At 49.1% G+C, this 12,250-nt stretch overlaps 1 protein-coding gene across 1 annotated transcript in view; it reads left to right on the top strand.

Annotated features, from left to right (window-relative positions):
- Positions 1-12,250, top strand: part of LOC119971676 (anoctamin-9-like) — a 411,929-nt gene that overhangs the window by 251,647 nt on the left and 148,032 nt on the right. The window contains exon 16 of the mRNA XM_038807554.1: positions 11,114-11,171. Within this exon, the coding sequence (XP_038663482.1) occupies positions 11,114-11,171 (58 nt within the window). The remainder of the gene's footprint in view (positions 1-11,113; positions 11,172-12,250) is intronic.

Here is a 12,250-nt window from a genome sequence, read left to right on the forward strand (position 1 = left end):
TTATAAATTTAGAGTACCCAATACATTTTTTCCAATTAAGGGGCAATTTAGCGTGGCCAATCCACCTACCCTGCACATCTTTGGGTTGTGGGGGTGAAGCCCACGCAAACATGGGGAGAACGTGCAAACTCCACACGGACAGTGACCCAGAGCCCGGATCGAACCTGGGACCTCGGCGCCGTGAGGCAGCAATGCTAACCACTGCGCCACCATGCTGCCCGTCATTCTCCCCACACATAACGTATGCAAACCCTTGACAACAAATATATATAGTATCCAAGATATCCCAAACAAACCCATCCCATAAACAACAAGAACAGTCCCCACCTAACTCCAGTCACTGAGTCCAAGGCCGTGTTCTTTAACAAAGACCTCTGCCATATTGAAATAGTGGCCCTTTGGCCCATAGGTAACCTGCAGCCTTGCTCACTCTACTCAGATATAACGCTGCCTTTGCCTTCTTAAATGCCGCCTGATGCACTATCAATTGACCACAGTAGCGAGGTTGTAGTCCGAAACTGAAGGCTTTAATAGACAAGATGGTTCCCCAGCAGCTCAGGTACAGAAAGGAAGCTATGGGGAATACACGGGTTCTTATACCCCGCCTTACAGGGCGGAGCTACCTTACAACTTTAACCAATGGGTGACTAGTGTTACATACCATCAGGCCAACGAGCAGCGAGCCTTCTCCACCAATGGTGTCTCGGCATTGCAAGTTACCGTAATACCTCTAGTCATACTACCACAGGGGGATTGTTGTTTACTGTTGGGATTGTAAGGGGTTGTAGGGGTGAAACGTTTATGTGGGGATGGATGTTCCCAGCCTCCCTCCTGTTTTACGAGACTGTTTGTGTTTAACATTTGTTTGTTTGCTTTCGGAGAAGGCTGCCTGGAGTTCAGGAGAAGTCTTTGTTTGGGTGGGGGAGGGTAAGGTAAGCATGGAGCCTTCCTCCTTGAGCTGAGGGGTGGAGGGGGGAAGGGGAGGACATTGGGAGGTTCCTTTGGGCAGGGGCTGCCGCGCTAGCAGGTGATTCTGGTGAATAGAAGTGAGGTGGTGGGGGGTGGGGTTGTTGTTGTGACGTGGCAGGGGGTGAGAGATGACATGGTCAGGGGCAGAGAAGGGGGTCATCTGGAATCGGCTAGGTATAGGGTGGAATTAAGAGGGTGGGGGTTAAGTGGGGAAAATAACTGATAATAGAGGGAATTGGAGGCGCAAGCCTCCGGAAAGGCTGGTAACGTGGAAAACCCGGGGACTGAATGGGCCAGTTAAAAGGTCGCGTGTGTCGGCACACCTCAGGAGCTTGAAAGCGGGGCTGGTCTTTCTGCAGAAGACACACTTCTGTGTGAAGGGCCAGGTTAAGTTAAGGAAGGTGCCCAGCTATCCGGGGACAAGAACAGGATGGTCATCGACTACAGCCAGACTATCAACAGATTTACGCAACTGGATGTGTACCCCCTACCCCGTATATTCGACCTGGTCAACAGGATCGCACAGAACAAGGTCTTCTCCACGGTAGACCTAAAGTCCGCCTACCACCAGCTCCCCATCCGCGCGTGTGATCGCAAGTACACTGCGTTCGAGGCGGATGGGCGACTCTACCACTTCTTAAGGGTTCCCTTCGGTGTCACAAATGGGGTCTTGGTCTTCCAGCGAGAGATGGACCGAATGGTCGACCGATACGGTTTACGGGCAACATTCCCGTATTTCGATAATGTCACCATTTGCGGCCACGATCAGCAGGACCATGACACCAACCTCCGCAAATTCCTCCAGACCGCAAAACTCCTGAATCTAACGTATAACAAGGATAAATGTATGTTTAGCACCGACCGCCTAGCCATCCTCAGCAACGCAGTGCTAAATGGAGTGATAGGCCCCGACCCGGAAAGCATGGAGTTCCCACTCCCTCATTGCTCCAAGGCTCTGAAGCGCTGCCTCGGGTTCTCTTACTACCCTCAGTGGTTTCCCAACTACGCCAACAAAGCCCGTCCTCTTATCTAAACAACTACTTTCCCTCTGTCGACAGAGGCCCGCCAGGCCTTCAGCCGCATCAAAGTGGATATCGCAAAGGCCACGATGCGCGCCACCGACGAGTCCCTCCCCTTCCAAGTCGAGAGCGACACGTCTGACATAACTCTGGCGGCTACCCTCAACCAAGCGGGCAGACCCGTGGCCTTCTTCTCATGTACCCTCCATGTTTCCGAAATCCGCCACTCCTCGGTCGAGAAGGAAGCACAGGCCATAGTAGAAGCTATGCGACATTGGAGGCATTATCTGGCCGTCAGGAGGTTTACCCTCCTCACGGACCAACGGTCGGTAGCTTTCATGTTCGACAATGCACAGTGGGGCAAGATAAAGAACGATAAGATCTGCGGTGGAGGATCGAATTATCCACCTATAACGACGAGATCCTGTATCGTCCCGGGAAGCTAAATGAGCCTCCTGATGCCCTGTCCTGCGGCACATGTGCCAACGCACAAGTGGACCGCCTCCAAGCCCTTCACGAGGACCTCTACCAACCCGGGGTCACTCGTTTCTTCCATTTCGTAAAGACCCGCAACCTGCCCTACTCCATCGAGGAGGTCAGGACAGTCACTAGGAACTGCCACATCTGCGCGGAGTGCAAGCCACACTTCTAAGGTCTGGAGAAAGCGGGTCTGATAAAGGCTTCCCCGTCCCTTTGAACACCTCAGCATGGACTTCAAAGGTCCCCTCCCCTCTACCAACCGCTACACATACTTCCTCAACGTGATTGACAAGTACTCCCGCTTCCCGTTCGCCATCCCCTGTCCCGACATGACCACAACCACCATCATCATATCCCTCCACAGCACTTTCTCCCTGTTCGGATTCCCCGCCTACATACACAGTTATAGGGGGTCCTCCTTTATGAGTGACGAACTGCCTCAATTCCTGCTTAGCAAGGGCATTGCCTCGAGCAGGACGACCAGTTACAACCCCCGGGGTAACGAACAGGTTGAGAGGGAGAACGGAACAGTCTAGAAGACCGTCCTACTGGCCCTACGGTCCAGGAATCTCCCAGTCCCCCGCTGGCAGGAGGACCTCCCAGACGTTGTCCACTCCATCCGGTCTCTGTTATGCACTACAACTAACCAAACACCTCACGAACATCTCCTTGTCTTCCCTAGAAGTCCTCCTCAGGGATCTCGCTGCCGACCTGGCTGGCAGCCCCCAGGTCCATCCTGCTCCGGAAACACGAGCGGGCGCACAAGTCGGATCCGTTGGTCGAGAGGGTCCATCTACTCCATGCTAACCCCCAGTACGCGTACGTAGAGTACCCCAACGGCCGACAAGGCACGGTCTCCCTACGGGACCTGGCGCCCACCGGATCCCCTCCCTCGCCCTCGCCACCAGCCCCACTCTCCCCCCACCGGCGCACCTCACTGTCGCCCCCTGCCCTGGACAACCGTTTTTCCCGCTGGCCCTGCCTGGACCCGCCCAACGCGGCACTCCACAAATGCTCCCTTCCCTGGTCAGTCAGCCTCCCCACCAGCGCCATGTAGAGGTCTGGACGCCACCTCCCTGGGTCGGCCACCCTCACCAGCGCCATCTAGGGGTGTTGAAGCCGCTACGGGGACTGGATCCACACTCCCAGAGTCAGACACATGCACCTCCACCGACGTCTCCGCCGAAGCTCCGTCGATCGCAAAGGACAACCAAGGCCCCCGACCGTCTGATTGTGTCGCTATGAACTGTATATAGACTTTTAATGTGACATGTACATGGCCAATTGTGAAATTGCGAAACTGCATTATGTCTTTGTAAATAGTTATGGGCCAGTGGGCAGATGCAGTACGAGAGTAGTGCAGTACCTCAACACTAGTCATACTACCAGTTATGCTATTCAACCCGTGCGGACCACCAGTTATGGTCGGTGACCAAGCCGCCACCGCCCCCCCCCCCCCCCCCGCCGGATTTCCTTTTCAACAGGGGATGAATGTGGTAGTATGATTAGAGGTATTATGGTAACTAGCAATGCCGAGACACCATTGGTGGAGAAGGCTCGCTGCTTATTGGCCCGATGTTATGTAACACTAGTTACCCATTGGTTAGAGTTGTATGGTAGCTCCGCCCAGTAAGGCGGGGTATAAGATCCTGTGTATTCCCCACAGCTTTCTTTCTGTACCTGAGCTGCTGGGGAAACATCTTGTCTATTAAAGCCTTCAGTTCGGACTACAACCTCGCTTCTGTGGTCAATTGAATGTACATCACCCCCCCAAAAAAAGACGAAAATCCTCCAATCCCTACTCCCACTTCAAACAACCTCCCAAACATTAGAAAGTGCTACCACCCCGGTTCCCAAGCATTGTCTGCTCAGTTTTACCCCAGTTTATGCTCCATAATGAAGTCTTTGGCCACTACTGGGGTCTCTGAACCACCCCGCCGCATGACCTTGCCAGCTCACTGGGCTAAATCGCTGGCTTTTAAAGCAGACCAAGCAGGCCAGCAGCACGGTTCGATTCCCGTACCAGCCTCCCCGGACAGGCGCCGGAATGTGGCGACTAGGGGCTTTTCACAGTAACTTCATTGAAGCCTACTCGTGACAATAAGCGATTTTCATTTTCATTGCAGCGCCAAGAGCCCTCACAGGAAATGTCCTGCGAGTACTGCCAGTGCTTCCACTGTTACAGACAAGGCATTTTGGTAAGCTGCACAATCGAGACCCCAGCTTACACAGGCAGCCCCCATCTTTACAGCAGAGAGGGAGTCCAACACCCAGTCACCAGCAACAATGTTACATACAGTTGGTGGACATGCCAACCACACAATGTTGACAACCTCCAGCCAGGGTGCCAAAACCACAGCTGCAGGAACCAGGTAGCAGCTTCATGGAAACTATGCAACTGAACAAAAGTGAGCCACTTATCCATGGACAGAATGTCTCTCAATCGCAAAGAGTTTCTAGATGCCCAAAAAGGTAAACAAAGAAAAAACACTGGCAACCTGATGAATACCAGCTTTGTTCACTCAAAAAAAGAAGTGATCAGGATTAACTTCAACTAATCACCACCAGACGAACCACATCTACCAGGAACTATCAATTAATGGAAGTAACAAATGAAGCCATGCCTACATTCCCAGTACGACCCCCAACCCACTGCATGTCCAACCGGGCGACAAATTTGGATTTGGGTTTTTTGTCACGTGTACTGAGGTACAGTGAAATATATTGTTCTGCATACAGTCCAGACAGATCGTTCCTACATGAAAAAACAGGACATACGATAGATACACAATGTAAATACATAGACACAGACATTGGATGAAGCATGGAGTGTAGTACTACTCAGTAGTGAAGATGTGTGGAGATATCAGTTCAGTTCATAAGAGGGTCATTCAGGAGTCTAGTAACAGCGGGGTAGAAGCTGTTTTTGAATTGTTAGCACGTGTTCTCAGACTTTTGTATCTCCTTCCTGATGGATGAGGTTGGAAGAGTGAATAACCATGGTGGGAGAGGTCTTTGATTATGCTTCCATTTTCCCCAGGCAGCAGAAGGTGTAGATAGAGTCAATGGATGATAGGCAGTTTTGTGTGGTGGACTGGGCTATGTTCACGACTCTGTAGATTCTTATGCTCTTGGGCTGACCAGTTGCCATACCAGGCTGTGATGCAGCCACATAGGATGCTTTCTATGGTGCATCTATAAAAATTGGTAAGAGTCGATGTGGACATGCCGAATTTCCTTAGTTTCCTGAGAAAGTATAGGCGCTGTATGCTTTCTTGGTGGTAGCGTCAACATGTTTGGGCCAGGACAGATTCTTGGTGATGTGCACACTTAGGAATTTGAAGCTGTCAACCATCACCACCACGGCACCATTGATGCAGACAAGGGTGTGTACGATACTTCAATTCCTGCAGTCAATGACCCAGCTTCTTAGTTTTGCTGATGTTGAGGGAGAGATTGTTGCTCACCACTCCACTAGGTTTTCTATCTCCCTTCTGTACTCTGAATCATCATTGTTCAAGATCCAACCGACTACGTCGTGTCATCAGCCAACTTGTCGATGAAGTTGGATCCAAATTTTGCCACACAGTTGTGTGTGTATATGGAATATACTGGGAGGCTATGTATGCAGCCTTGCAGGGCCCTGGTATTGAGGACTATCGTGGAGGAGGTGTTGTTGCTTATCCTTAATGAAATGAGATGAGGCAGGGTAGAACACCTACTGCCTGAATCTCTGACATCAAGGACTTTAAGGAGTGGGGGGGGGTGATAGGGTAGTAAGAACATTGTTAATGCATGTCATTAATGTTAACGTTGCTTGTGCTTGCTATAATGATGAAATAATGTTGTGTAATAATAATTTATAGTTGTAGCATTAATGTTACAACACAAGACCTATCGCAATATTAGATCTGAAGCAAGCTCATGTCAGTCTCCATCCAGGCTGGGGGAAGTGTAGGACAAGGACCTGATACCCAAAGGGTTAACATGAGACTGAGTACAGTACAGCCCACATGATCATGCCTGAAGTCAAATAACTTTGAGTTAATGGGCAGTCCAGAGATGGGAATGTGTAGGGTGGGCTTCTCCGTTTCCCGACGCCGAAATCGGGAATGGCGATCGGGCGGAAAATTGGCTTCCGATGCCGGAATCGTGGCAGGCGCCGGTTTGACACTGGGTCGCAATGCTTCACCCATTCCACATGGACATCATGGGACGCACACCGTGTGCAGTCACAATGCCATTGGTACGTCCAGATACCTGAACCGCATCTTCAGGAGGACGAAGCACAGTTCGATCACGCTCCTCGCTATATGGGCGTCGTTGTAGCGGATCTTGGCATCGGTCTCTGGATAGGTGTCATCAATCACGACCGCAGTGGATAGCCCCTGTCACTCAGAAGCCAACCACCCGGCCGGTCGGGGATGCGGGCCTCTCAAACATGTCAGGAACCGTCGAATGTGCCAGGATGAATGCAATGCACACGCTGGCACTGCCTCCTTCTCGGCCTGTTGGGCGGCTCATTTCCATCCTGGGCAGCTGCCACTTGTCCCGCTGCTGCAGCTTCCTCCTCAAGCAGCTCCAGGCCGTACAGCTGCAGGGTGTCCCCGAGGACTGTAGGGACTTGCAGGAAGGCCACCATTGCTGGTAGAATTCCAATATCCATTGTCTACAGGGAGTGAAAGGTTGAGATGTTAGCATGGTGCGCACCCCTGAACCCAACAGGCTACATGGTGGCCTCGCACCCCTGGCCCCATCGGTGGCTGGCACCATGGGTGCCTCTGGCCCTGGCGCCTGTCCCTGATGCCGGGGTACCATTGCCTGGCACTGCCCTTGCCAGGGTTATGCACTGTGCCCCCCCCATAGGGGCTACTGCAGGCATTGCCTGCACAGGCCGCCGTCAGGTGGTGGCCGGGTTGGTGTAGGAGATGGAGGCGCCCATACAGCTGGTGCCACAGTGGCAAAGATGGATGGTCAGCGGAGTGCGCAGCAAGGTGGCTGCCCTGCAGGCCGCGGCAATGGTAGTCTGTGCCTGGACACCGCCCCAATCATGTGGGGGGGGGGGTCACTCTGGCCACTTGGCCTGTTCCCCTGTCACTCCCCATCTCCCCTGGCCCTGGCAGGCCTACCCCTATCCTGACCCCAGCCAGCCTGGCTGGTGTTCAGCCCAGTAGGACACAGTCACGCCTCTGTGTGTGTGTCCTACCTTCTCTCTCCCTCATCAGCCATGATGCCGGTTTCATGATTTTTAAAAGCACGAGTGAACCACGCCGTCGGGAACTTGGCCCATCAGAGGAGACAAATCGCAGAGGCCCCAGAGAATACCAGGTGGGGCCCACAAATGATATGCAAACAGTGTTTACTGTACATGCATTCCGGTATGCATTGACGCGCTGTCAAGGTGAAGGAGAATTGATATTAGGCGTCAAATCGGCACCTGCCGCGATATTGGCGTCGGAACATATTCTCCGCCCAATCGCATTTCACGATTTCACCGTCAGGAAACGGAGAATTGCATCCAGTTTCTTTAACAGACTCGGTAAATCATCTCATCTGCTCTCTCTGATTAGTTCAAAAACTTGGAATTAAGATGTTCTATTATGCCAAGTTAGAATCACCGTTGTAATGACAATTGGGTTCCTGATCTGCTACAGCACTCTTTGCTGCATCCTGGTCTGTTTAGATATATTTCTGCCCATTGTTTCGGCAACTGGGGAGGAGGTGGTGTAGTGGTATAGTCACTGAACGAGTAACCCAGACACCCAGAGTAATGCTCTGGGGACCTGGCTTTGAATCCCGCGAGGGCAGTTAGTGGAGTTTAAATTCAATGAAAACTGGAATTAAAAGTCTAATGACGACCATGAAACCGTTGTTGTAAAAGTCCATCTGCTTTACAGTGTCATTTAGCAAAGGAAATCTGCCATCCTTACATCCTGGCCTGGCCTACATGTGACTCCAGATCCACAGCAATGTGGTCGACCCTTAATGCCCTCAGGGATGGGCATTAAATGTTGGCCGAGCCAGTGACGCCCACATCCCATGAACAAATTAAAATAAACTGTTTGCAGTCGAGATGGGGCAACTCTGGCAAAAGCTGTGGAGAAGGGTGCAGAGTTAATGGGTAAATTCTTGCAGACCAACCAGCAGTGGGAATCATGGTGTGTGGGAGGAACTTAATTTGGCATGAAGCCAAAAATCTCTTTTTTGATATCAGGATTAACTGCAGCAATTACATTCTCAGGACTTCTAAAGTAGATTGATGGGTTGATTTTCCCAACAAACGGTGTTGGGACACTTTTGCATATATTAGTATTTTGTGCATTCTCAGTAAAAGGCCACCTTGCAGGAATTAAGTTTCCTCTCAAATTAAGTTTCCTGCCAGCAGGAAATTAGAATGTTCAGTTTTACAACTGTATATAAGTGGCGTTCACCTGGCCAACTTCACTCTTCCACGACTTTGACATCAGTACCATTTCTCAAATCTGAACTTGACCACGCATTCAGTCAGTTACTGAGATCCTTCAATGTGGTTGGAATGTCTTCTTCGATGGATGGAATTCAGCACAAATGGTCAACTAAAGGGACGGCCTAATAATTATGAGGCAACTGGGTATCGACATGCTCAGTTCTCTCTACGGTCAAGTGTATACAGGTCTCACAACTATGAGATCCCAGCAAGATGTGGCACTGCTATTTATTTTGTGCCATTGCCACCTGCTTCAGTCAGAGGCAGGGATGAAGAGAGGGAGGGAGGTGGATCCCTCGAAGAGACACAGCTAGTGCACAACAGCCAACTTGCAACTTTATACCTCCATCCTCTGCTAAATGGTCATGTCTGACAAGAGCTAATATGCTTAGACTTTCTGTGATGTCAAAGCAATGGTCTTTCTAGAGAGTCCCAAAGATGATGGTGGCAAGCAGTATGGTGTCATGGAGAGACATCTCACACATGACTCTCATCACCCCTTTCAAAAAGCAATGTCCCCATGCACAGTCATGAATGAATGGTGGGGGGAATACCCATCTCTGAAGCTCCAGGATCATCTACTGGAAAGGATGGGATGGACTGGGGGAATGCTATGTCTAGACAGAGGTCAGGCAATGGACTTAACAATGGGCTGCTGGCTTTGAGATGGAGGGAAACCTATAATAATTTTTCTCACTAAATTTACTACTTCAGTGCATTCACATTCCATTGAGGTGTTGAGGATGCAAGCTGCAGGCAACCCTGCCTTAGTACTGACTCTCATCCAGATGAGGAGAAGGGTGGCCTGTTGCATATTGGCACAGGGCCAGGAAGAACAATGGCCTGAGAGGCAAGAGGCCGTGTGTCCACAAGAAAGTCAAGATGCTGGCATACAGGATCTACTGCAAATGTAATCATTAACCCAAACGGGTGGATCGCATGCAGGTTGTGCTATTATCTAGAAATGAATGTAAAACAATGCCAGAGGCACCTCAATGTGTCCAGCATCTGCCAGCTCCTTCAGGATGAGCTGCAGCGATAAGGACTTGGAGGCATTCCATGATGGTGGCATTGAAGGTCACTGCCAGCCTTGAACTTCTTTGCCAGTGGATCCTTCCAGGGTTCCACCGGAAATTGTATAGCACCTCCCACTCAGTGACACACAAATGCATACAAGAGTTCACAGATACCTTGTTCAGGAGAGCGCACAATTTGCACAATTCCATTTGGATCCTGAAAGCCAGGCTGAAATAGCGTTGGAATTTGCAGCAAACTCAGGTTTCCCACAAGTGCAGAGCACAATTGACTGTTCACATGTGGCCGTGAGATATCCCTAGCAAAATCCTGTCATGTTCATCAATAAAAAAGGATTTAATTCTTCAAACATTCAGCTCATTTGTGATCACAGAAGGAAAATCCTGCATGTCTGTGCTGGGTTCCCAGGGAGCTCTACATTCCATACATTCTGAGCCACTGCCAGGTGTCACAGGTTTTTAAATGGCAATTTCTGGCTCCTCACAGACAAGGGATACCCCAGAAGAGGTGGCTGATGTCGCTAGTTCACCATCCACAGAATGTTCCTGAGGAGAGCTACAATGAAGCACATGCGTCCACCTGATTACCAGCTGAGCAGATGATTGGCCTCGTAAAGATGAGGTTTAGAAGTTTGGACTGAATTAAATTGCACTAGTTATCACCTGCCCTGCTGTTGATTTCATTCTTTGATTTTGCCGAACTATGCTAAAATGAAGAGCCGTGGTGCTAAATGCATGAATTATAACTTGTACTGCACTCTCTTTTTCCTCTGACCTCAGGCACCTATAAGGAGAATTGTGATTTCACTCATGACTTCATAAAGTCTGTGTGCATGGCAACTTGGAAGCAATATCAAATCTAAATTTACCAGGAATGGACACTTGTCACTGCTACTAAAGGAGGGTTTAGTTCTGATCAATCTGAATATTCACTCTGTTTTTCTCTCTGCAGATTCATTTTCTGATTTTATTTTAAAATTCCAAAAACTGCAGTGTTTTGCTTTTGTGTTGTATTTGAAACTGTATTTCATAATTTCCATGTAAATGTATATTTCCACATGAATGTACAGTGGTAGTGCACTATTCAGTTGTGTTAGTATGCTGCATAGTCACTGCATTTGGTAATAGATTTCTTTTTGTGACAGGATCAATGGGCATCCAGGTAATTATGTGCGAATAGCAAACAAATGGCGACTTGAAGAGGTGAGCAAACAATACCTAATTATTTTTATTCTCTTCAGAGAAACGCACAGCACCATACATTACCATTAACTTATTCATGAAGACAGGCAAATGTTTTTTTTCTTGTGCACAGAGTTTGTTAAAATTAACTTCTACGAGTATATTAACTCACATTTTACCCAGTTTTCTAAACTGTCTGAATGGACTATCCTTTTATAAACTAAAATTCAAAGGTAACTCTTTTAACGTTTTCTGTGGGAAAATGGTTAAAACATTCTGAAATCTGAAAAGGGCCAGAATTCTCTGTCGTGAGGATTCTCTTTTCCCACTGGCAGTGCAACTACGCCAGCGGGTTTTGTGGGGTGGTTACAATGCAAAATCCCAAGCAGCGGGAAGATAGAATACCACCGTCAGCAAACGGCGCACCACCGAGAAACACGTGACTGGGGGCCCGGACAATCCAGCCCATGGTATTTTATGTTTTTCATGTAGACTTTTTAAACTTAAAAGTTGTTGTTGATTTGTGCAGTATTTATCACATGTTAGCACTTTTTATTTTCTCGGTCCTTTTACCCATTTTGTTAACTATATTTGTTTATTTCTTTTATCTTTTAATGATATATTTGCATTCAATCCTTTGGCTTTCTTGTCTCATAAAACAACTTGTGGAACTTAAAAGTAATTTTAAATGTCCAGAAGTTATTCATGGGCATTATGATGCAATTTCTTCTTAACATCTAGGAAGTTACGGTGAGACGGAAGTCCAGTCTGTTTACTTCTGAGGAGACTGCATAAACTGTTGATATTAGTCACTGTTTGGGTGCATAGACATTGCCAGAATTTCTTGGAAATAGGGCAAGATGTGGCGTGTTTCTGGGCGGTGGGATCTTCTGGTCCCGCTGCTGTCAATGGGATTTCCCATTGAATCCAGTCCACAAGACCAGGAAACCACAGCGGTGGGGTGCCATTACCAGGTTCGGAAGATACTGCCAGCATGAACAGCTGGAAGATCATGGGCGAGATTCTCCGCAAATGCGGAGAATCGTAAAGGCTGCCGTGGGACAGGCCGTGACCCACAGCAGCCTTCACGGCCACTTCCA

This window comes from Scyliorhinus canicula, chromosome 9 (assembly GCF_902713615.1).
Source record: "Scyliorhinus canicula chromosome 9, sScyCan1.1, whole genome shotgun sequence".
In the NCBI taxonomy this organism is placed as follows: Eukaryota; Metazoa; Chordata; class Chondrichthyes; order Carcharhiniformes; family Scyliorhinidae; genus Scyliorhinus; species Scyliorhinus canicula.